At 42.1% G+C, this 26,190-nt stretch overlaps 1 protein-coding gene across 1 annotated transcript in view; it reads left to right on the plus strand.

The window, feature by feature from the left end:
• Window positions 1–26,190, plus strand: part of LOC126388112 (protocadherin Fat 3) — a 74,277-nt gene that overhangs the window by 26,807 nt on the left and 21,280 nt on the right. The window contains exons 9-39 of the mRNA XM_050041002.1: window positions 103–174; window positions 2,469–2,605; window positions 4,034–4,309; window positions 4,523–4,733; window positions 4,889–5,103; window positions 5,314–5,472; window positions 5,611–5,732; window positions 5,866–6,048; window positions 6,160–6,274; window positions 6,391–6,525; window positions 6,556–6,672; window positions 7,136–7,486; window positions 8,061–8,234; window positions 8,351–8,881; window positions 10,369–10,733; window positions 11,077–11,230; window positions 11,844–11,951; window positions 12,083–12,266; window positions 12,587–12,807; window positions 13,427–13,879; window positions 15,485–15,619; window positions 15,721–16,114; window positions 17,017–17,213; window positions 18,806–18,959; window positions 19,061–19,294; window positions 19,613–19,791; window positions 22,623–22,836; window positions 22,947–23,161; window positions 24,650–24,787; window positions 24,984–25,127; window positions 25,224–25,421. Of these exons, the coding sequence (XP_049896959.1) occupies window positions 103–174; window positions 2,469–2,605; window positions 4,034–4,309; window positions 4,523–4,733; window positions 4,889–5,103; window positions 5,314–5,472; window positions 5,611–5,732; window positions 5,866–6,048; window positions 6,160–6,274; window positions 6,391–6,525; window positions 6,556–6,672; window positions 7,136–7,486; window positions 8,061–8,234; window positions 8,351–8,881; window positions 10,369–10,733; window positions 11,077–11,230; window positions 11,844–11,951; window positions 12,083–12,266; window positions 12,587–12,807; window positions 13,427–13,879; window positions 15,485–15,619; window positions 15,721–16,114; window positions 17,017–17,213; window positions 18,806–18,959; window positions 19,061–19,294; window positions 19,613–19,791; window positions 22,623–22,836; window positions 22,947–23,161; window positions 24,650–24,787; window positions 24,984–25,127; window positions 25,224–25,421 (6,485 nt within the window). The remainder of the gene's footprint in view (window positions 1–102; window positions 175–2,468; window positions 2,606–4,033; window positions 4,310–4,522; window positions 4,734–4,888; window positions 5,104–5,313; window positions 5,473–5,610; window positions 5,733–5,865; window positions 6,049–6,159; window positions 6,275–6,390; window positions 6,526–6,555; window positions 6,673–7,135; window positions 7,487–8,060; window positions 8,235–8,350; window positions 8,882–10,368; window positions 10,734–11,076; window positions 11,231–11,843; window positions 11,952–12,082; window positions 12,267–12,586; window positions 12,808–13,426; window positions 13,880–15,484; window positions 15,620–15,720; window positions 16,115–17,016; window positions 17,214–18,805; window positions 18,960–19,060; window positions 19,295–19,612; window positions 19,792–22,622; window positions 22,837–22,946; window positions 23,162–24,649; window positions 24,788–24,983; window positions 25,128–25,223; window positions 25,422–26,190) is intronic.

Consider the following 26,190-nt stretch of genomic DNA (forward strand, 5'->3'; position numbering starts at 1 on the left):
ATATAGTGTAGATGATGCAGACCTTTGATCACAAGAATATCCTTGACTCCCTAAATATTCATAATCTCTTTTTTCTTTCTTTCTCTCTCTCTCCCTGTTCAGGCGGGCGGCTTGCCAGAGAAACGTTCTACATTCCTCAGAATGCATGTGGACGAAACTGCTCACTCGACACAGGTTTGGTTAAAACTCATTTTTTCCTACAACTTCCTTAAATGACCCTGGTCTGGAGAAATTCAGAAAATCCAGGAAATGCAGCAAACAGCACCAGGACCTTGTTTAATCAAAGATGGTATTGATTGATCTGAGTTTGAAAAACACTCCACACAACCAGGTTCATATATTACTTCAGCCACTATGCAGCTACTTTGGAAGTAAAGGGGGAGTGGGTGTGACACAGTCTGCCACTAACAGTGCTGTTCCAACCTCAGAGAGACTTCTCCAAATGGAAATCGAAGTCTCTAAGGCAGTCAAAAAGCTCCTCAGTGGCAAGGCGCCAGGTGTGAATGAGATCTGTCCTGAGATGCTGAAGGTGCTGGACATTGTTGGGCTGTCTTGGCTGACACGTCTCTTCAGTGTTGCGTTGAAGTTGGGGATGGAGCCTATGGAGTGGCAGACTGGGGTGGTGGATTGGAGGGTGTGCTCCAGTTACTGGGGAATCACACTGCTCAACATCCCTGGGAAAGTTTACTCCAAGGTACAGGAAAAGAGGCTCAGATTGATTTTCAAACCTCTGATTCCGTCTTGGACATAGAATAGTGGACCAGCTCTTTATCCTCGCGGGACTGCTGGAGGGATCATGGAAGTTTGCTCATCCAGTCTACATGTGCTTGACTTGGAGAGGGCTTATGACCGTAAGTGTGCTGTGGAGGGTACTGCGGGAGTTTGGGGTATCAGGCTGTTGCTACAAGCCTTCTGGTCCTTGTATAACTAAAACGAGAGGCCAAGTTCGTAGACTTAAAACTAAATTCTTGATTCCGTTTTGATATTCATGGTTCTCAAGGCGCAGCCGGGGGGTGGAGAGTGTCCGGTTTGAGGACCTCAGAATTGTGTCGTTGGTTTTGATAGCGTTCTCAGATCATGACCTTTAGCATGAACTGGGGTGGCTTGCAGCCGAGTGTGGAGGAACGACAGTCAGTACCTCTAAGTCTGAGGTCGTGGTTCTCTGCTGGAGAACCACGACCACGAGATGGTGGAGTGCCCCCTCAGGGGTGGGGGAGAGTGACTGCCCTCAGAAAAGGAGTTTAAATATCTTTGGGTCTTGTTCATAAGTGAGGCTAAAAATGAGCACAAGATGGATGGATGGATGGATGGATGGATGGATGGATGGAAGGATGGATGGATGAACCTGAGTATGTTGTGATGTGAAGACCCTTAACCACTTAAGTTTTAATATGAGTCTGCCTGACATTCTTTCTGCAGTTACAAAAAATATGGTCCTCTGTGTCACCAATGTTATTGCAATAGTTGACATTCTCTCACTTTTCTCAGAGATCAATTTTTGTAAGTCTGTATTTTGCAAGGTCACATGGGCTCTTGTGCTGGTAGAATATGTGATACAAACAATTTAAAGACCCATTAAAAAATTGCTTGCTTATCTACTGACAGCAATTATGGCTGTGAGTAATTAAAGTAATGTGTCAAAATGAAAACATTTATGTCCATACATGTTTCAAAATTAAGTAATAAGTTATTGACTACTACAACAGAATTTTCCTGCAGACATATACTGTACTTACAAGTACATGTTCTGATTTTGTTTTGCTGTCTGTTTGGAAAAGATACTACCAAAAATACTAAAGCTAGGTCTGAAGGCCCCCCTTGAGGCACCTCAGGAAGTCAACAGGATACATTTTTTTTTTTATTTAGAGACTACAGACTGTGATTTCTGTTTTTCTTAATGCTGTGAGATCGTAGTATAATATTGACCAACCTCTCAAACTGAAAAAAACGCGAGTCCCTGTGGTTTGCTACGACTCAACACGCATCGGTGCTCCTGTGAAAAATGCCCAATCAGTATTCATATGCTGAGGAGAGCTCAAGCTCCCAGATATCTCTGGAGAGAAGCTGGAATGAGACGAAGGATGGTACTGAATACCTAACACGTATCAATCCTCTCCCTCACTCTAATCAAACATTAAGCCTCTAAACTGTACACTCACCGCCCGTGGAAAAAGACCCGGCTGCAGGTTTTTGATCCCTGAGATGGGTTGTGTTTTGGAGTGATAAGACAGATGTTTGTGTGGCTGTTAACAGCTCTCTGGCTGCCAAGTGGGTTCGGCGCTACATTGCATTGCATTTCAGTTCATTTTATTTCACAGACCTTCCAGCTCCAGACGCAGGCACCTGGCCAAAACAATTACACAGTAATAACTTAGAGCACCTGAGTTTAGAGCGCAACGTGAATACTAAATGACTGAAACTCTGTGTGAACTGTGTGTGTGTGTGTCTGTTTGTGTGTGTGATTCCAGGGAGCTTTGACATGCAGTTTGACCTTCAAGTGGGGGTGGGAACTCTGGTTGTGGCCAAGCCTCTGGATGCGGAGGTGCAATCTGTGTACAATATGACTATACAGGTGACAGATGGGACCAACTTTGCCACAGCACAGGTACGCACACTTGTGATTTGTTATGCACTGGCACTGCCTCTTACACACTCCAGACCCACATCAAATTAAATTATTGTTACCTCTTCCTGGGGGAGCTGTTTACTCTCAGCTTTCCTCCCTCCTATGCTCGCACTCCCTTTTCCCGAAATTATCTCTCACTGACTATGAAATGTGCTTTTTGTTGCTCTCTCTTTGACATTTCCTGTGCTCCTGCTGTCTTGGCTGGCCTACTAGGTCTGCCTTGTAAGGGAAATCCTTGATATCAGTGGATTAATGGGATTAGCCTGTGCAAATAAAGGTCAAGTGTTTGCATACATACAAAAATTGCAGCACAATTACATCCCTCTTAGAAAATACCCTGTCCTGCTTGAAAACAACACAACTATTGCTTTGACTATAAAGATTTAGTATAAATACTGCTGGTATCTCCACCTTGCAAATGAAAAATTCAAGTGCTAACGCTACGCTACGACTGTATCAAATGTTATCAATCACAAATGCTGACTCTACACCAAGGCTCTTATCTTTAAGGGGAACCTATTATGCTTTTCCTTGTTTTCTGTCTTATACATAATATTATAGTGTAGGATATTTATATTAAATGTGGCCAAAGTTTCAGATAATAAGGAAAACATTTGTAAAAGTAATCCCTGTGAGTAAAAACCAAGCTGGTGTTAGCTTGTTATGGACTTTATATGGTCGTCTGCCCTAGGCACATTACTGCAAGGGAACAATACATACACTGCTACATGTAGCTACATGCTATTGTCAGAGAAACATGTTATCCTGGTTTCTGATAGTGTTCATTTCTCCCTGGTTTCAGATCATTATCCTGCTGGAACATGTCCTGTTGTGTTTTGAAGCTTTTATTTGTGATTCTCACTGTAGAAAGTGCTGCTATAGTCTATTACAATCATGACTTGGTGGCAAGTACAATGCTACATGTAGCTACATGCTAACATCAGAGAAACATGTAATCTTGCTTGCCGATGTTGTTAGTTTCTCCAACACTTCAGATCATAGCCCTACTAGGACATGTCTTGGTTGAGGAGTTTTTGATTTAGAAGCTTTTATTGATTTTTGTATGGTAGAAGGTGCCACTGTACTCCATTACAGTCATTCCCCCAGCTGCAATGATGGTGCAGACACACTGAGAACACAGATACAGAAAACCGGAAAATGCTGACCAATCAGAGCAGGCTGGGCTTTTTCGGGATGGGGGACTTAATGGCGCTAAAGTGGTGTGTTGAAGATAGAGGGTGAATACAGGTGTTCCAGCACTGACAGTATGAGGAAAAACACACAAAAGCATGTTAACTTGTTCTAGAAGAAACCCAAAATACAAGTATGAACCTGAACATTAGCATCAAAGCTCCGTTTTGAAGATAACATACTGAGCGTACTTCAACTCTTCTCTTTGTCACTCAGGTGTTCATCCGAATACAAGACAGCAACGACAACCCTCCGGTCTTCTCACAGCCAGCCTATGATGTCAGCGTCTCAGAGGACGTACCGGTTGACATGGAGCTACTGCGCGTTAGAGCGACTGACATGGACGAGCGTGCCCGTTTGAGCTTCTCCATCTATGGCAGTGTAGATCCGGTCAGCATGAGACTGTTCAGGGTCAATCCTGGTACTGGGGTTGTCTACACTGCAGACAGGTTGGACTATGAGGCCAGAACACAGCACATCCTCACAATTATGGTGAGAAAGGAGACATGGAGGAATGTGCTTATGCGTGTGCTTGGTCAGCTGTTGCCATGAGTCTATGTGTGTGCGTTTAATTACTGTATGTGTGTCTGCGCCCTCTTCCAAATGAAGCTCCTCTTGGCAACTGTACCCACTTGATTTTAGCTGATTTCTTTCATTCATAGCCTCCTACAACTCAATCCATATTCATCTCTCCTTTCACTCCAGGTCAAGGATCAGGAGTTTCCATTTAACCGTGACCTGGCCCGTATCCTGGTGGCGGTGGAGGACTCCAATGATAACATCCCCTACTTCACCAGCACCGTATATGATGCTGTGGCCTATGAGTCATCTCCCGTAGGCACTTCTGTATTACAAGTCACAGCTTTGGACAAAGACAATGGGATTAACGGGCAACTCACTTATACTCTGGAAGCAGGTGTGATGCTATCTAATTTTTATGTTTGTCTTTTTCTTTTACTTTGGATAGTGGTATGAACTGTGACTGGCTTTTTAATGCTTTGTCAGAGAACAAGTTGGGATTAAAATTCAGTTTTTTGTATTTACCCGTTGGGACCTTTCTGCTACTTTCAGGGAACACCGGTGGTGTGTTTGGCATTGATAATGCCACAGGCCTTATCTTCATTGCTAGGGACCTGGACCTCACCTCTGTGGGCTTTTACACCCTCACTGTCCGTGTCACAGACAGTGGATTTCCTCCATTAATGGCCACAGCAACAGCTCGCATCTCCTTGATACTCTCCGACTTCTCCCAACCCAAATTCACCCAAAATGAGTATCAAGCTGAGGTAAAAGAGAGTGATGGCTGACTGAATGGATGGGTGCATGGGGGGCAAGGTGTTGGAAGAGAGAGATAGATGGAGTAAAGAAAGGCTGGAAGATAGTAGGAAGGGATGGATAGTAAATTTATAGACAGATATATGGTAGGTAAGTGTCAAGTTGCGACATAACTCACCAAAGCGCCTAAAATGTTATCACTGATGTCTTTGTATTCACAGATTTTTGAGAACAGCACTATTGGAACACATGTGACCACCGTTAGTGCACTCAGCCGCTCTACACTCATTTATGATATCACCAGGGGCAACGAGGAGCGCTGCTTCTTCATCAACCATCACACTGGTGTAATCAGCACACGCAGACTACTTGACTTTGAGGTTTGTTGATGCCCTTGTTTCACTAGAAATATTATAAATTTATACTATCTGCCAAAGCTCAGTGTTAACATGATTGTTTTACAGCACATGGAATTTTATGTTAACACTTTTACTCATTGCATGTCTCTTGTTTTGCAGCAAACAACATCCTACTTTCTGGTGGTGCATGCCCTGAGCATGGCTGGAGTGGAGGCCAGCACCACTGTCATTGTCCAGGTGGGGGATGTCAATGATAGCCCACCAGTCTTCCAACAAATCAGGTATCAGTGGGGTCAGAAGAGAAGAGGTTTAGCAGTGACATGCTCCTCTGCTGTTTGCTGAGCTGTGTTGAGTCCTGACAACATATCATTTTCTGGAGTGATTTAAGTGTAGCTCCTCTTTTTACCTTAACAGGTATGTGGGCGCAATCAGTGAGGCTGCTCCAGTCAACAGTGTGGTCCTGGGGGAGGATGGTAACCCTCTGGTCATCCAGGCGACTGATAGGGACCGCAATCACAACGCCCTGTTGGTGTTCCAGATTGTAGACGAGACAGCGCGTATGTTTTTCAGCGTGGACTCTGGGACTGGATCGATTCGGTGGGTGACATGTAGAAACCAGACTAGGTCCATCAATACTAAGGATGTGATTTACCTGCTTATAAACTGATCTCATAATTTCTGATTATGTGAATGGCTCTGAAATTTCAGAACGATTGCCAGTCTGGATTATGAGACCTTCTCTGAGTTCCTCTTCCGGGTTCATGTGAGAGACAGTGGTCAGCCTCCTCGGAGTGCCGACAGCCCAGCAGAGGTGATTATAAAGGTAAGTAAATGACATATGAATCATCTCTCACTGCCTCATACACCAGTCAAGACTCACTTTAATTCTTTTATTTCATTTGTAGACATTATTTTCACTCTGTGTACACCCTGTCTTAGGTAATCAACATCAATGACTCACCTCCAAAGTTGTCACAGGACACTTACGAGACAGTGCTCCTGCTGCCAACTTACGTGGGAGTCGAAGTCCTCAGGGTGGAAGCTTTTGACCCCGATATCACCTCTGACCCCACCGTGAACCCTGACAAGTCCATCACCCCTCAGCTAGTTTACTCTCTGGTGGACAGCAATGTGGAGTACTTCTCTGTGGAGCGCTACACCGGAGTCGTGACTGTCATTAATCAGAACCTCAGTAAAGACCGTTATCGCTTTAATGTGAAGGTAAGTGATTGCCCACACGTGTTCAGTGGACATGACACATGCATAGAATTTTTATGTATCCTGTCACAGGCCTAGATAAACAGCATGCAGTTGGCTTTGACTGGCTTACATAATGATTTCCACAGGGAGGTTAGAGCACAGGGTCAGCTGCAGAGTTATGCACACAGAGCACATCATTATTATTCAGTGTCTTGATGTAGAATACTTCAGTTAGTTGATGCAGGGTTTTCTGCTCAGGTAGATGGGTGGTCTCCATGTCCCGCGGTTGTTTTATTATTTTTGCTGAGAGAGAAAAGGGCAATGCATGCAAAGTCTTATTGAATACACATTAACGCCGCAGCCTTACATCGTCTGCATTAGCCTACTGTGAGACTGCTGTCAAATAAATGCAAAGAATGTTTTCCCACTCAGCGCTGAGGGCACGACAAGGCTCTCTTACCCTTTTATTTTTGTTTGTTTAAAGGTATGGGATGGACGTTTCTCCAGCATGGCGTTGGTCACAGTGCTTGTGCGAGAGGCTATAGAGAGCGGCCTCCTCTTTACCTTCCCATTCTACTCCGCCTCCATCCCAGAGAACATACCCAATGTCACTTTGGTGACTGTTGTCAACACAGTCGGCCACCGCCTCAATGAACCGCTGAAGTACACACTGCTGAACCCCGGTGGACGCTTCACAATCCGGCCAACCTGTGGGGTGGTGCTCACCACTGGTGTGCCTTTTGATCGAGAGGAGAAGGAGAGTTACGAGCTGGTGGTGGAGGTTAGCAGAGAAGATGAGATACTGAGGGTGGCAAGGGTGACTGTACAAGTTCAGGTGGGTGTGTCGACGACCCCATTGGAATTTTCTTGGAGGGGACCTCTTATGCTTTTCCCTTTTTTCTGTCATATATTACAATGTCAGATGCTCATATTAGACATGGCCAAAGTTTCAGATAATGAGATAAACATATGTATTTTGTTTTGCTGTCGAGACAAGCTGACATTAGCTTGTGACAGATTTATTCATATGGTCATCTGTTCCAGGCACACTACTGCAAGTGTGTAGATTTCAAGCTGATGTTTCTTTAAAAAAAAAATTGAACAGTAGAAAAAGCTGCTACACAAGGTTAGTCTTTCCCCCAGCCGCAATGATGGTGCAGAGATACCTAGGGTGCAGATACAGAAGACCTGGAGACACTGACCAATCAGAGCAGACTGGGTTTTTCTTGGAAGGAGGGCTTAAAGATACATGTGTTAAAAAGTGTTTAAGATAGAGGGTGAATTTAGGTACTCCAGCCCAGGCAGTAGTAGGGAAAATTTGCTTTTTTAACATTAAAACATGTTCTTGTAGAAACCAAACTACAAGTATGGACCTGAAAATGACCATGATATGTCGGTTGTTTCTCTAGGTGGAGGATGTGAACGACAATGCTCCGGAGTTTGTGAACCTTCCCTACTACGCTGCAGTGCAGGTGGAAGCAGAGCCAGGATCAGCTATTTTCAAGGTCTCAGCCATCGATCAGGACAATGGTCTGAATGGAGAAGTGACTTACAGCCTTCGGGAGCAGCACAGGAACTTTCAGGTGACTTGACAATTCTTTGTTTTAAATCTTAAATATTTTTCACGTTCATTCATGGGCATGTTTGTACATTCTTATTCTCCTTGTGTTACAAACAATTATTTATATAATCTATGCAGGTGAACCCTGTGACAGGAGAGCTGACCTTAAAGAGGGCCTTTGAGGCAGACTTATCCAACGCAGAGTACAAGGTGGTCCTTGTGGCCACTGACGGAGGCTTCCTCCCTTTGTCCAGTGAGGTGGAGCTGCCTATTACTGTAGTAAATAAAGCCATGCCGGTGTTTGACAAACCCTTCTATGGTGTCACCGTCAGAGAGGATGTGGCCGTCACCACCTCTGTCTTGTGTATCAATGCCACCAGTCCCGAAGGCCAGAGCGTCATCTTCACCATCACGGATGGAGACCCTTCCCTCCAGTTCGACATTGGCTTTGACACAGGAATCATCAGCGTGATTTACCCGTTAGACTACGAGACCACGCAGTACTACCGGTTAACGGTGAAGGCTACAGATACACTGACTGGGGCAAAGTCTGAGGTCGATGTAGATATTGTTGTGCTGGATGTGAATGATAACCTGCCGCTGTTTCAGAACACCTCATACTCCTCTGTGCTGGCTGAGAACTCCATGATCGGAATGACCGTGTTACAGGTGTGTGTCTTTGTTTGTTTTGTCAGTGCAGTGTGTACTTTTACTGAATATTTGTTCACACTTAAGACTCACTTCAGCTGTATTGTGGATGAATATTAGATGCCAAATCATTTATTTATGAGAGGATAGTCTCATATTTCCCCAGAAATTTCCCAGTGGAAACTCTTGACCTTTAGCGAATAATAGACCAGTGCTGTTGTTGCACCGAGGATCATGTTTGCTCAAGACGATTGTAAGACACCAAATTATTGAATTCACTGGTTTCTGTAACAATTTCATTGAGGTTTTGAGTCATCAAAATAGGTTAATGGCCTTATTTGACTATATTATTAAATTTAGCAAGAATCAGGGGGGCAATCTTCGAATATTGTGTCACATGAATGTTGATCATGCCTCGAAATACACTTGGGCTTGCTCAGTGATTTTGCAATATTCTTCACTGCGTAGGTCATACATTGCAAATGCATGTTGTTGACTTCTGGTTTATTATCATACACTAGTGCTCATTATTTCCATTTCTATAAACTCACTCAGAATATAAAGTTTTTCCTTCATTTTTTATTTATTCATGTGACTCAAAACCACGAACACTTGGCATGGAGCACAAACATAACGTACAATGATAATAAAATGATGGCACACATGGCGAAAATACGGCAAATGTTACATAAACAAAGGAAGGACATTCTTAAAAAATGCATCTAGTTTACAAATAACCTTTGGCATACCTGATTGTAATAACAAAACTAATTTTAACATGGATGGGTGATTTAAATGATACTTGGCATATATCTTGTCTCTATAAATCATGAAGCCTACATTCAAGCAAAATATGATACTCATCTCCTATACGATTGTCATCACAGAGGTTTCAGAACCTCTGGTTTCTATCCAGCCCTTTATATCTTCCAGTGACTTTGGGAATTCTGGTGTTGTTCACTCTGAAATTACACATAGCCCGCCTGTACTTTTGGTTTTCATGCAACAGATTCTTAAATTCAACATAAATATCACATGATGTCAAGCCTCTGGGCTCACTTTGCCACTTTTGCTCTTCCTCTTCCTCTTGTCACTCACATGAGCTTTTTGTCTGTGTTAAAATGAAGAAAACGTATTTCCCAAAAACACATTTATTTTGCTTCTGCAATATAAAACAGTTGATTAAACCAAAACTAAAAGAGTTTTTTTATCCTCTACCTCAACATGAATATCTCACTATTGAATTTCATTTCACTCAATCATGTTGTTTGTCATAACTCTTTGCTTTTGTTATTAAGTACTGTGCTTCAACAGAACGGTCGTGCCGGCTGCTCGGCAGTGATGTGGTTTTAGACGCAGTATCTCAGTGAAACACAGAATTTTATATCCGCTTTTACATTTGGACTCGGTGTGTACTGTAGCAATAGAGTATGTCAGGGTAAACAAATCAGGCCATATTTTGAATAATGCAAGAGGCAGTGCAAAGTTTAATTTTACTCTCCCTGTAGGTGTTTGCCCAGGACCAAGACTCGGAGAAGAACGCCGTGGTGAGTTACCAGATCCTATCTGACATCTACAACAGCACCGACTACTTCCACATTGACAGTAACAGCGGATTGATATTCATGGCACGCCTGCTCGACTACGAGCTCATCCAACGCCACAACTTTATTGTCAGAGCGACCGACAGCGGGGACCCTGCCCTCAGCAGTGATGTTAGTGTCACTGTGACTGTTACTGACACAAACGACAACCCACCTAATTTCAGCCAAGCGCTGTACGAGGCCTTTGTCAGCGAGCTCGCTCCCAGAGGGCACTTTGTGACTTGTGTTCAAGCGTCGGATGCTGACATCTGTGATGCACATAGGCTGAGGTAAGAGATGTTTTTCCGAAGTTGTGGTTTTGGTGTTTTCTCTGTAATGTTTTGTACCAGTGATGATTAGAATTTTTTGTACGTGGCTCCCTATTGAACTCAGTTGAATATTTGTCTGAACTTTTCAGTTTGTTATGTTTACAAAAGCACATTTCTTACTAGACAATCTTGTTTTTGTGTTTCGGTTGTAACAATCGAAGCGATTTTCACTGTACCTTTAATTTCTTTTTCTCAAGAGCAAGCAACAAAAGTAGATACTTTGTGTTTCCAGCAGCGTCTGAACAAAATAACATTGTACAACATAAACACCACTGTACTCTTCTTTCTTTTGATTTGCCTTCAGATACAGTATTCTCTCTGGGAATGAGAAAATGACTTTTATGATGGAGCCAGATACAGGGGTGCTCAGTCTGTCTAACAAGAGGAGACAAGGCATGAAACTCTCGTATCAGCTCAATGTGTCTGTGTCAGATGGAGTCTTCACCAACACTGCTCAGGTGAGACAACTCACGATTTATTTCTGTCAACTCATTTGCTCTTTTTTAACCTTTGCAGTGTTTATACTCAGGAAGCTGAGTGACCTTTTTTAGCAACCCCTCGCTTCAAATTTATCACAAACATTTGCAGCTGTCCAGCAGGACTGCGGTTTTTCTACCACCGGCTGCTCAGCAGCTCTGCAGTCGGAGGTTAATGTGTGTTCGTGCCATATCAGATTTACCGTGAGGATGAGCTGCCAACTGGAAAAAAAAATGTTCACATCTGTCTCATAGTGGTAATTACAAGTGGGCTCTGATAGCCCATATCTCTGATAGTCTATATGTTGTTGCAATAACATGTCACCCCGTTCTTTGCTCCCTCTTCTTCTTTTCCTGACACGATGTGAACACACTGAACCTTCTCAGCCTTTTTTTTCCACAAGTGTTTGCAGCTTCGTCAATCACTGTTTGATCACAAACCTGATGCTCTTACTGCTGGTGTGCATGTCATGTTGATGTAATCATTTTTGACACATCAGCCAATGATGATTATTGCAATGGCATCAACAAAATGCCAGCAGACATGAGGATGATCATAATGGGATGATGATTATAATATAATGATGATCTCCAGGTGATTGTCCGTGTCCTGGGAGCCAACCTGTACAGTCCAGTGTTCAGCCAGAGGTTCTACCTGGCTGAAGTCCAAGAAAATGCACCTCCAGGGTCAAAGGTCATTCAAGTAAGTTTGCCTCCTCACTATTTACTCAGTAATGTGTCCATCAGGGTTTGTAATAGGTAATGTCCTACATGAATGATGTCATAGAACGTTGCAATGACCAATCTGATGTTATTTTCTGTATTGACCTCCAGGTTCGTGCAACAGATGAGGACTCCGGCCTGTATGGCCAGATCACCTACTCCTTCATCAACGACCTGGGGAAAACTCAGTTCAACATCGATGCAGATGGAGTCATATCCACTGCTCAGAAATTAGACAGAGAAAATCCTCTTAACAAGGACATGGTGTTGACCATTATGGCCCTGGATGGAGGAGGTATTATATTTGACACTGACCACACTGTAAAACTGATTCCCTATCTTCAAATCAGCCAACATAAGACTCCAAAAATACAATAGTCTTACCTCTAAATCTTGCAGGCCAAGCATGTAGCTTACATTAATGCAAGAGTGGTATAATATGATCCCACTCTCAGAATTTATGAATATTTATTCACATTACAGATGCATTACATTTTAACATCCACGGTGACTTACAGTGAATAAAACAGTATATCAAGGCGAATTATGTCTGTATTAAAACTACATGAATTTCATAAATTTATACAAAGACATTTATGTTCTGTTATTTTCCAGGCCGTGCATCATTTTGCACAGTTCGAGTTGTTCTTGGTGATGAGAATGACAACGCTCCTCGGTTCAGAGCTGTAGAGTACCGCATGAGTATTAAAGCGAATGTTGCCAAAGGTTCCCTGGTCACTCAGATCCAAGCCACCGACCCTGATGCTGGGTCTAATGGGAGGATCACCTACTCCCTTTACAGCGAGGCACGCCTGTCACTGGTTGATGTGCTGGAGGTCAGTTCGTTTTGCTCTTTTGATTTTATACTTTATCACATATTTGCACTACATAGTTGTATGCTTGTTTTTGATAAATAGAGCTGCATATATATCTTCTTACTGCCCTCAAGAAAAAGATCCAAACCTCGACAAATTTATTTAATGAGTTAACCATATTAAAAACCATAATTTATGCTATAACCCCTGATTTTTAATTAAGAGATACTCTCAGCTGACACCCTCATCCCCATTTCACTGGATTAACTGCCATCTGTTACTGTAATTATAAATTTTAACTCATCAAATCAAAATTATGTTGCATTAAGATTGATGCCTCGGCCAATTTTCACTGCTCAAAAGGGAAACACAATTAAAAACAAACAAATGAACAACTATGACTGTAAATGAAACAGAAAGCTGTGGTATGAAGGGCTAATATAATCTGAATGGATATTTAAAGTAGCAGTAGCATGAAAGTGTAAGCTCAAATAACATTGTTTACCATGCTCTGTCTCGTGGAAATAAAAGGAGAAATAAAACTGATGAAGTAAAATCCTGCTCAATTACTAAATAAATTACATTAAATTATTGTCTCTGGAGTTGATTGAAATGGCTTTGTGATTTTGTCAATGCCCAGGTGGAGCCAGACAGCGGTTGGATGATGACTAAAAGCACTGTGGACCACCTCCAGGGGACTGTGCTGTCCTTCTTTGTCAAAGCCACAGACGGCGGCTCTCCGGCCAAACACTCGCTGGTGTCCGCCTTCATCCACGTCGTCCCACCAGATGCATTCGTTCCCTCTTTCAGCCAGCCTCAGTACTCCTTCACCATCCCAGAGGACACAGCAGTAGGAACAGCCCTTGGGTCTGTGTACATGGCTCCTGGACAGACAGGGTTCTTCACTGTAGTTGGAGGAGAGACGCTCGACAGCAACCAGGGAGGGACCTTCCTGGTAGAGAGGGACACAGGTCTGATCCGTCTGATCAAGCCGCTAGACTATGAACAAATCAGCATCTTCCGCTTCAAGATTGCAGCGACGACAAGAAGAGACCTGATCGAGTCTGTCTCCACTGTGGACCTGGAGGTTAAGGTTGGTGATACAGTTAAACATAGAGCCTATAAGAGATTATGATTTCGATTCGGTTTGTTTGCTTTGTCAGCAGGATAACAGAAAAACAACTGACCTGATTTTCATAAAACTTAGTGGAAGGGTGTAGCATGGGCTGTATCATGGGGTCAATGCCCCAATTTCTTTTTCACTTCTCTTAACATTGCGAGACAGGACATTTGGCCTTGTAGTTCAAAAGTGACAAAACATAACCAGAAATACTAACAGAGCCAGAAATAGGAGAAAATTGATGACTCCATATCACAGTCCTCATTCATAGGTACCAGTTATCCTCTGGGGAAGCCTTCATACAGGGGCGCCCCGCCAGGAGAGGCAAAGCAGGCAAATGTTTAGGGCCCCCTGAAAAATTTGGGAACAGGGGCCTCCCAGTGGCCTCTCATATTATTTGTACATTTTGCAATAACAACTGAACACCCCTTTAAACCACCCACAAAGGCACTATACAGAGCACTGCTGCTGCCCCAAAATTCCCTTAATGTGCCCCTTCTAGCTACTGTATGACAGCTGGATACTGTCATAAAGGACAGGGCCTGGGTGGGCGTCTTTGCCTGGGGCCCGTTGGAGTCTAGGATCGCCACTGTCTTCATATGTAGATGCTCAAACTTCATCCAGGAAGCAGTCGTAACAATGCTTTTTTTCTCGAACTAAGCTGTGGCTATGGAAATGTAAATATGCAAATATCATGCAACTTTGCATATACTTACATCCACATGTGAACTGTCTGCAATTAACACCCGGAGAGATATTTATTCAAAATTAACTCTGGTAAAAATGTCTTCCTTGCGAAGATGGAGTTTTTTTTTGTAACAACTGTTTATGATAACAAGCTGACATATTAATGATGATATTTCAGCCTGATATTTACACATATGTACATGATAAAGAAGTGTTTTCTGGTTTCAGAATGGTGTGTTAAGTATGTGAATATTTCCAGTTTAGATGCACATAATACACACACAGTCGAGACGATGAGGCTTCAGCTAGGCACAACCATATTTTGACATAATTCTAATAGTTTCGGAAATAAAGCCGGACATATTTAGTGGTTGGCTTGCAGATTGTGCAGAGGACTGGACTATTGGCCGTGGCGGAGGTCTGCACAACTTATATTATATCTAATTTAAAGTGACTTAAGTTGGACTTCCCTCAGCCTTTGAGTGCAATAAAATAAATGTAAGGAAATTACAGAAAACTGGAGTGTACCCAAGAGCTCAAACAGACAGAAAATAATAAATCTGTGTCAAAACAGGTATTGCAATAAGTCAGAAACCAATTTTAAACCTTTCATTTACAACATGAGAGCAAATACAATCTCCGCAAAGTAAAGTGCATGTGTAAATGCTTACAGACTAAACAAAGAGATGCATTTCTGCCAAAGCAGTTGTTGTAGTTGATTGAAGATATGAAGTGTAATTCAGAAATTCTTAAAAAATAATGTAATGAAGATTAATGCACTTTAAATGCCAAATTCATTTGAAGAAGTTTGATTCCTTGTTGCTTTATCATGACTATCAGTATGATTTAGACTCTGTTGGGTGGATTTAATGAAAATTTGTCATTTTGCAGATCCTGGATGTGAATGACAACAAGCCAGTGTTTGAGACTAACACCTATGTAGCCACGGTGATGGAGGGGATGCCAGTAGGGACGAGAGTGGTTCAAGTACGTGCCCTTGATCCAGACTGGGGCTCTAATGGACAGGTATGCGACAGTATTTTCCTCTCTTTGTGTTTTGCTCTTCAGTTTGGAGTGTTGTCGATGCTTTGAAAAGCCACTGTATGTGTCATTTTTTTAAATTGCAGGTAACCTACAGCCTCGGACCTCTGCTCACCTACAACTTGGACTTGACAAAAGACGCCCGCTCCTTCAGCGGCCCCATCACTACGGCTTCTGTCTTTGCTATTGACAGCAAAACAGGCTGGATCACCACAGTGAGTCAGATGGACCATGAGGCCTGCTCCAGCTACAGCTTTGAAGTAGTGGCCTCTGATCTGGGGGAGTTGCAGTCCCTCTCCTCCACCACAGTGGTAACCATCACTGTGTCAGACGTTAACGACAACCCGCCGCGCTTTGAGAGGGAGCTGTACAGGGGTGCAGTAAAGGAGAGCGATCCCCTCGGTGAGGTGGTAGCTGTTTTAAAAACAAGGGATCGAGATGGTACAGATCAAAACCGCCTCGTCAACTTTTACATAACTGGTGAGGAAATTAAGTAGAGTGCTAACATAATGCATTCTGTGCTGCAGTAATTGTGCCTCATGCAGTGAGATGAAGTGGTGTTGCATAAAAATTATTCATTGGACTAATAGGGTTGCTATTATTAAAGGTCAAATTTTAAATGAATTTCAACTCAAATGTCAAACATGACTAACCTTTTATTTTTTTGTATATCCTTTTAATTTCAGTGTTACAGGGTATACATTATACAAGAAAATATTTCGAGCAAGGCAGAGAAACCCTGTGAACTGACACTTTTATATCTCCATAGGTGAAAGAAAGATGCTTTAAAGCGTAGTGTATATTACACATTTTTCAATGGGGCCAACCACCTAAGGAACTTTGGCCTTAAATGAGTTTTGCAAAGTTCGTAAAGTTAGTTTGAATTCCAAAATAGGAAGTCGTCTTTCACAGACTCACTCATGACTTTGTGTGGCCACTCCTTCTTTTTATGGGAGTAATAAAACACATTGTGAGGAGTCTCCCGCAAAACTCTCACCTTGGCACTGAGGCTTGATGTTTTCCATTCACATAACCCGTCTGATAATAACTAAGGATGATGTATTTTGGCCTCGTGTTCTGGCATTTAAAAATACTGATTGGCCTAATGGAAGCGTTATAATAAAAGGTCAAATTCTTAAACTTTGAAAGGCCATTGCTGCTACACCGGCAGCCTGGTTTACGCTATGATGATAGATGTTTATTGATTATGCCAAAGGCTACCTGCATTATTTGTGTGTTTGTGTGTGTGGATGGGTGGAAAGCTGATGCTTATTCATCTTGTGAATGAATGAGACTTCCAATTTGTTCACAAGTCAGTTACAATCACCTCTTTCTTTGTTGCGAGGTGTCAGCATTCTAATCTTCGTCCGTATAATCTCCAGGGGGAAACCCACGGGGCGTGTTTGGCCTGGCTCTTGTGCAGGGAGAGTGGAAGGTTTACGTGAGTGGTCTGCTGGACCGCGAGCAGCAGGACTGGTATCTGCTCAACATCACAGCCAGCGACGGCTTGTATGTCGCTCGCACTGCAGTGGAAGTCACCGTCATGGATGCCAACGACAACAGTCCCATCTGTAACCAGGTCAGGGATACACAGAAATAAAGATGTATGAAATGAATATATGCAAAGCAAACAAACAGAGAGCAGACTGGGGAATGTGGGACGATGAACTATTGTTCCACTTTTTTAGGATTCATGGTTGACTAATTGCATTTATTCACAGGCTAACCATATTCCATGTAGTGTTTTGTCTAAAGATAGAAAGAAAATATCCCTTTTGAATATGTCTTATGATAATACAGTCAATGTAGTAAATAACAGGGGAAAGATAAGTTACTGTGGCTACAAATTAATTGCTTCTTTGCTAAAAAATGTTGAAAAGTAATTTATTAATGTGAGAGGTTTGGGACAAATTTGTTTAAAGGAATTGAAATTACTTTTGTGTTTTAGCATGCCTTGCAAAGCTCAGGGAAACATAGAGTTACTGCACTCCTCCATTTTTTAACACTGTTGAATAATGTTAAAATTTGCATAATGACTTTGTAAAAAAGCCAAAATCTGGGGCTGTAGCAGAACAGGATTTGTTCAATTAAAATATTGATTTTCTGTTCTACAGTGTACAAAACTCAATGGGAATTATTCAGATTGTCTTTGCACTATATTTCACGGAATGTACTTAAACTTAAGTGTAAAGTGACTTTTCCAATGTGCTTTCATACAGTATATAATATGGTAATAAAACTGACATGAATCCGTGATGGAACTTTAAGACTCATCCTAAAATGAGTCCTAATGCTGTGCCAAAATCTGATCTACATGAATGAGAGGAAAATCGGTGTAAAAAAGGAAGATAATTGGGCTGTCCAGTCTCCTGGGAATATCCCTTTTCATTTAGTAGTATTTTGCAATTCTTCAGTTTCACGTAATTAGTTGAGAAATGTTCATTCTCCCTCTAAATTCTTACCCATTCTCTTTGAAATCAATCCTCTCTGTCTCCCTGTTCTCCTCTTGTATTCCCTCTGTTCTTTGACAAGTCAGGCCTGTGTAACTACAAAGTGGTTACTCGGGCATTACATGCATCAAATGTATCAAAAGATGTTATGAGTCACACACTATTCTGCACTGTACTGCAACCGTGCTGTTGGCACATTGTTCTTTTTTATTATTATTAAGTATCAAGTATGCATGTTTTCAGCAGTATTATCAGTGGTTGGAGAGATTTGATCACCATGACGCAACTCAAGATAATTGATCATCAATAAATCTATGTATTTATTATTTCATTGTAATAGTTGCAGATGAATTTTCTGTCGATCAAGCTCTACATATGATAAAGTCAGTCACAGGTTAACTCTGAAGTACAGAGGAAAAGCAGCAGGGTGGGATACACTGCAGTAGTTTTCTCATTGTGCTGGTCTGTGTTTAGCGAAATAGTGAGGTCACAAAGTTCATTTTTAGAGACAGTCACTGGCAGGAGTGAAGGTGGGGTCAGAAAAGGGCACTTAAATCTGTTGTACTCGCTCTGTCAGCAAGGATAATGGATGCAGTGCTCAACAGTTTAATGTGTTTTTTGATGTGTTGGACAGATGTTTTTTTTTTATTTTCAGGCAGTGTGGTTTCACTTTGTGCTTGTTTATTTGTGTGTATGTGTGTGTGTGTTTGGGTTGTGCCAGGCGGTGTATAGCGCCTCTTTTCCTGAGGACATTCCCACTAACAAGGGCATTCTGACAGTGGGCGCAACAGATGCTGACTCAGGCTCCAGCGCTGAGATCCAGTATTCACTGTTTGGCATAGGGGTTGAAGATTTCTACATGGATGCAAACACTGGTACATTCAGTTGTTATTCTTCTTATTTTGTACGAGCAAGATACATCACAGATTAAACATCCCACCTGCAGTTTTACACACCTCTTCTTTTGTGTCCTAAGGCGAGCTGCGTACAGCCACGGTCATGGACCGAGAAATGACACCCACCTACAAACTCATTGCCCAGGCGACTGACGGAGGAGGGCTGTTCTGCCGCTCTGACATTTCTCTCAAAGTGTTGGACGTAAATGACAATGCCCCCTCGTTCTCCTCTACTCATTACCTGGCTAGTGTCTATGAGAATGCCGCCCCCAAGGCTTTGCTTACCCGGCTGCAAGCCAGTGACCCTGATGAAGGTAAGTTAATATGAAGTTATATGCTGGATGTGTAACATGTCACGCAAGGATGAGAATGAGCACGGAAAGTTTCCTACTTATACTGGATGAAGGTTAAAGCTACTATGACACCAAGTGTTCACACTGCTGACTTGTCCACACTTAATTATTCTTACCAAAGAGGTCTCCTGCAGCTGTTTGAGGAAACGAGACACACAATTTGTACATGCTTCTAAAATTACCCTGTGATAAAAAAAGATTGCACGAACAGGAAGAAGATCATTTTGACATGATAATTAAGTCTTGGGTGTGCATGAATTTGTCTTCTGATCTCTCCAGGCCTTAACCGTACAGTAGTCTATTCTCTGGCGGATTCAGTCAACGGATTGTTTTCCATTGACCCGGTATCTGGGATGGTGATTCTGGAGAAATCTCTGGACAGAGAGAGCCGGGACACCTACCGTATCCGCGTCCAGGCCACTGACCAGGTTGGACAACAGGGGGCGCTGTCCTCACAGGTTGGTAGCTCCAGTGACACATTTAATCTCAGTTGTATTTTTGCTATGATATCCAGTATTCACTAAAAACTGCAGTGCTGGGGAGTAGTTAACTATATATATAGTTCAGTTTATAGTTTAAGGTTTAAAATAAGAAAGGCTCAGACATAGAGTTGCACGTTTAAGGGTCTTTTAATCTTGAGAGAAAGCCAAAGAATTGGTCCATCATGACAATTTATAGTGTCTCACAAACAGGCATTGTAGGTACTGCAGAAACTTTCCATTACTCCAGTTGCTATTGTGTTATTTCCTGCTATTCAGACAACTCATTATGAGAACAATTGCTTCTCCTCACTTAACCAAAGTTGGTCACAATCATGTCAGACTATCTAGCTGAAGTCATGTCAGGCCATCCACACAATAAGAGTTCATGTCAGGTCATCTACACTATATAGTTGGGTGGCAATTATACAACATTAAAGTCTCTTTGTTTTTTTTTAGTAGTTAACTACTGGATCGTGTAGTTTATGTTGTACATTTTAAACAACATATTCATAGTATTTATGATGGTTTTTGCCAAACAATATGGCACATTGCTGCAGCTCATTGGCTCCGGTTGTCATTTACTGACAGTCTGGTTTACAACCAGGGTATCTGTGAATGATTACTATAATTTTCCCTAAGTTTATCAATGTCCTAATTCAAACCCAACAATTGCTCCCCATGCTCTTCTCAAAACACATCCTCGGGCTGCCTAGGTGAGGATTAACCTGCCTTAGTGCCTAAATCAAACACACCTACACTTTACTCAGTGTCAATTCAGCTGCACCTTCGTGTAAAACATAAGATTCTGGATTCTCAGATTGTGATCATTTTCCTTGATGTAGTTTGGATGTCGATTTTTTTAAACTAGTTAATTTTTGACAAGCTAAAAATGATAAGAGTAGCTGTAGCCAGTTAAGTAGCCAGTAGTTTTGCAAACTGCAGTTACAATGTACTAAACCTAACACTGCAGGGAGTATTTATCTAAAAGGTATTCATGATCCTCCTCAAAACTAGCACTTATTCATTGATAATTGCTAGCTGGGAAAAAGAAATATTTGTGAACACTATTGAAATTCACAGCAGTCTTCACAACATTTATATTTTAGGTAATATAATCATCCTGTAATTAAATCAGATACAGAGTTATTAACACAGCCTCTGAGTAATTTGCACCAATTATTTCAAAAAACACAAATAGACGTGATTTTGTAATTAAACTATTTTACCACAATAATGTAATTAGAATTTATACACTCAGAGGTGCATTACTCAGCCACAGAGTCATCCATCTGGTGATGTGCAATCTGTATTTCTGTCTGTACACAATGAATAAGAAAAGCCAATGAATAACAACACGTTGTTTACCGAGGAGATCAGATAAGAAGCTAGTAGATTTAATCAAGATAAATCGTCATCAAATTGTGCAGTGGGTGGGATGGGAAAGACGGGGAAGGTGACAGCTCCAGACGCAGAGGCAGTGTAGAAAAGAGAAGGGAAAGAGATCTCTCACAGTCACTAGGTTTCTTTTTCTTGGGTGCTTTGGGACTGCAAGAACAAGCCTTAAGTGAAAATAAACCCCAGGCAAAAGTGAGGTCAGGTATGGCAGTTTTAGACCAATTTCATAGCAGCAGGTATCATTATCACCGCTAACACGAGCAGCAGTAGTTGGAGCTGTAATAGCAGCAATAGTAGTGGTAGTAATAGTAGTGATTCCAGTATTTCTATAGCTCATACACAAGGGCATTTCAAAGTGCTTCACAGAGCAATAAAATATGAAACATTATAAAGGATACAGAAAAGAGAAAAAAGATAGGTATAAAAGGTGAAATTAATTACTAAATGATTAACAATTTTAAAAAAAATTATTAAAACTAGCAAATGTGCAGACAAGAGGTGCAAAGTTGAGTTTAAAGGAATGTTTTTTTAGCTTTGACTTAGAAGTGGCCAGAGTTGGGTTTTGTCTAACATCATCTGGGAGGTTATTCCAGGTTTGTGCTGCACAATAACAAAATGCTGCTTCACCCGTAGTGATTCCCTGAGTTATAGCCGTACTTGTATCATGCACATTAATATGATTGCTGTGAAGGTTAGAATTCATGGGCATCCCGCTTGCAGTAAGTGGAACTGGGAGCAAGTGTGTCTCCTCTATGACTCCGTACCATATGCTGCTTGTGTATGCCAGGAAAGACTAGTGGGACAAATATGATGAGGGTCTGATGAAGAGACTGATGAAGGTAGCAGGAAAACAGCTGGGCTGGCTACGCATTCTTGTACCAGCAAGATTATATTTCTAACCTTGAATGGAGTTAAGCATCTTGATTAATACCAGGATGTAACAATGTTTAACCTTACACCTGATCGTCGCTAGGTGTGATTGATGATTAAGAAGAATTCCAAATGTACTCACATTCAAGTAACACACTCCATAATAAGGTAATAATAAAGGCAATGGTTTGCTTCTGTGACACCACATATTTGTTTTAAAGCACAGTTTGAACCTCCCTCCAAAAGGCAGACACACAGTGACAATACCAGAAAAGTTGAACTGTTGACTCAGATTCAATAGAGCAAAAACAGCATTTATCTGACTCAGTAATGCTGCAAATCTTTAACATTTATCTAGCAGCCAAAGAATCCTCTCTGGGGCTTTGGTGGACACAGACTTCAATCGATTTTTGCCTCAGTCCCCTATCTTGTTAGCAAAGCCTTTAGTATCTTTGCTCCCATTAATGTCCATGTCCGCGGTGCTGAAACTGAACTCTGAGGGCAGGGAGCAGCGCAGACAAACGAGCTGGTGTCTCCCTCAGGTGGATTTGACCATTTTGGTGCTGGATGTGAATGACAATGCTCCAGTCTTCCAGAGGAGAGACTACTCCGTTACTGTCCCGGAGGATGTAGCCCTGGGAACCGAGGTGCTGCGAGTGTTGGCAACGAGCGTTGACATCGGGCCAAACGCTGACATCACCTACAAGATCCGGTCGGGCAACGAGTTAAGAAAGTTCACCATAGACAGGAACCTGGGTGAGCAGAGATCCTTGTTACATGGCCTTGTTACTTCCAGGCTTAAATACAAAAGTAAAACCAAATATCACATTGAATCCTCTATAAGTTCTCCTATGTGTATGTTTCAGGCTCTATTTCTGTGGCTGATGATTTGGACTTTGAGGTGTGTAAGGACTACTACCTCACTGTTGAGGCCTGGGACAACGGGAACCCTCCTCTCAGCACAGCTACCATGGTGACCATTGAACTCATGGATGTAAACGACAATGCTCCAGCCTTCAGTCAGGACATCTACAATGTCCTGATCAGCGAGGATGCATCTGTGGGACAGACAATTACAAGGGTAACACGTGGTCTTAATTTGTTCTCCATCCTTATATTGGTTTAACCTGATGCGCCAGATGGTTCCGTGTTAACAAACTATCTGAGAAGCTGTCAGTGAGAAAACACTAGGACAGGTACTTAAAAAAACAATTAGCAGGTGACTGGATGAACCATCTGTTTATCACCGTCACCGAAGAGCACAAACACCTTTTCTATCAAGAAAAGCTTAAGTGTTCTTTGGTTTTCTTTCAAGGAGGACATGCTCTGCAGTTCTGATATAACTGATGCTATTGCTGCGTCAATGCTGATCTCTTTAGGAATTGAACGAACAATCGCCTCTCCATGTCATCACACACACCTAAACTGCACCTGTGGCTAGCTTTTTTTTTATTTCTCTGACATTTTAACTTTTATTCACCATTGTTGTAGGCCTAAAGTGATTATTATATTTTCTAAAATGCCAACACAGTGCCAACACTGCAAGTTAAAGTACCAAATAATCACAAAAGCTCATTTAGATCCATTTGTGATGTTGATAGGCTAATTTGGATTTAAAGGCTCTCTAAGTCTTCTTGAGCTTGAAAAGTTTTTGTCACATACAGCAAACATCTCCTCACGATCCGCTAGCTACATGTCCTCTGAATATGCTGTGAAAAAGTCTGGTCTCTGTTGGCAGCCCAGGCTCCGCAAATGGCAACAAAAACACTGTGGTCCAGGCTGCACCAACCAGCCAGCGCGAGACCAGCGAAAGCAAGCACACACACATGAACGCGGTGCCCATGTCTCACGGTCTCGCGCAGGCGCACACACGTGAGCGCGGTGCCCAGAGAGGCAGTTAGAGCTACAGGCTACAATTAGGCTAAAAGGCGAGCTAGCTCCGTTGTGTTTGATAACACTGTTGAACGTAAACAGAAGTGAAGTGTTTTTGTTGCCATTTGCGGAGCCTGGGCTGCCGACAGAGACCGGACTTTTTCACAGCATATTCAGAGGACATGTAGCTAGCGGATTGTGAGGAGATGTTTGCTGTATGTGACACAAACTTTTCAAGCTTAGGAAGACTTAGAGAGACTTTAAAGATCCAGTGTGTAGGACTTAGGGACATTTATTGGCAGAAATTGTACATTATATTCATAACTATTATTTATTAGTTTATAATCATCTGAAAGTAAGAATCTTTGTGTTGTTACCTTAGAATGAGTCGTTTATATCTACATATGACCAAGTCCTTTCAGATATTCAAATTCACAGGGATATTCACATTTTTGTGTTGGCTACCACAGCTCTCTTACTTGCATGGCACATTGGGGAAGTTTAAGTTCTGCAATCTCACCACTAGATGCCGCTAGATACTACACACTAGACCTTTATTGGGCTGTGTTACCGTCATTATGAGACTCGGACATGTTCTCCACCTCCAGAGAGATTTTTTTGGCTACAACATGTCTCTTTTGATAGTAAAAGGTCTTTTTCATTGACTTTTGTTTTACTCCCTGTGTGTGTTCTTTAGGTATTGGCAGAAGACTTGGACAGCCAGGTGAATGGGCGAATCACCTACTCCATCCTGAAAGGTGATCGTAGCAACCACTTCTGGATTGACCCTGTAACAGGCCTGCTCAAAGTCAATAAGCGGCTCGACAGAGAACTAGTAAGGATGCATCTTTAAGTACAATATCTCATAAACAATCAATAGCAATTTTCTGGTTCATGAGCACAGAAAATACAAAGTCCGCTCAAGGTCAACACCCAATGAAGCCTCATATTATGCAAGCATAAGAGTGCTTGTCATATTGCCTGATACATACAGATGCTATAGCACTCTCATCCCCTCCTGCTTCATCTAGGTATCAAGGTACTCTTTGTCAGTGCAGGCGTTCGACAGTGGCTCTCCTGCCATGTCCTCCACTGTCACCCTCAACATCGACATATCTGACGTTAACGACAACCCTCCTGTCTTCACTCCTCCCAACTCCACAGCTGTCATACAGGTATCAGTGTGTGTGTTTGTGTGTGTGTGTTGACTTATCTTCATGTGTTTTTGTGCTAGGGTCAACTCAAGCTGCTTTTTCTCTCCATTCTTCCAGCTGAACCAAGCCGCTGGCACTACCCTGCTGAAGCTGTCAGTCAGCGATAAAGACTCCCCAAGAAATGGCCCTCCCTTTGAGTTTCTCATCTTGTCAGGAAACGAGGGAAATTTCTTCTCCCTGGACCAAACTGGGACTCTGAGGTCCAACCGTGTGTTTGGCCCTGAAGCCCCCCGAGAGTTCACTCTTGAAATCCAGGTTAACAACAGTGTTTTTATTTAAAGCGATACCAATTTTCAACCAGCTTTTAAAAGTGTGGGTAATATGCGTAAATGACCTAAAGCAAACCTCCCTCAATCTTCAAGGCCCAAATCACCTATGTCACCCACCAGCAGGAGCGTTTCGTAGTCCAGTGCGGCACAGTGCATTCTGGAAGTTACAGGTTTCCTACCTTTTGCGCAAAAGGAAATACCACAGCATTTTTCCTCTGTCTCCTCTAGTCATGTAGCACCAATTTCAAACTTACATCTTTATACTGCATACAGAGTCCAGTTTTATTAAAAGACCATCTTTCCAGCAGTGAAATACTTCTTTAACCACTTTTTATACAGGAAACGTTAACCGATAAATACAATGTGTTGGCATGCAGTCAACATAAGGAGCTGCGCATTACTCTCACAGTCTCTCACAATTAGCTGCTAAGTCAGGCTATTGGAGCCTTGGGTTTTAAAAAATAGCCTCATATAAACTAATTTCCTTAGTGGGAAAGCTATTAACACCGCTAATATAGTGACATAGCGGGGGGTGGGGGGGCTGTGCTTTAATATTGACAATACCTTCTTTTTTCCAGTTTCAGCTACCCTTATTATTTGTTTTTAATTGTTTGATTGTACAGCTGCCAAGAAAGTAAGTAAGTGTGAACGCAGTCTCATCATATGACCTTAAAAACATCTTAACACATCTTTTCAACTGAACTCTGCTTCTTTTGATGTGAGTAATTAAATATCTGTTACTTTGTTTTGGTCTC

Source organism: Epinephelus moara, chromosome 3 (genome assembly GCF_006386435.1).
Source record: "Epinephelus moara isolate mb chromosome 3, YSFRI_EMoa_1.0, whole genome shotgun sequence".
Lineage (NCBI taxonomy): Eukaryota > Metazoa > Chordata > Actinopteri > Perciformes > Serranidae > Epinephelus > Epinephelus moara.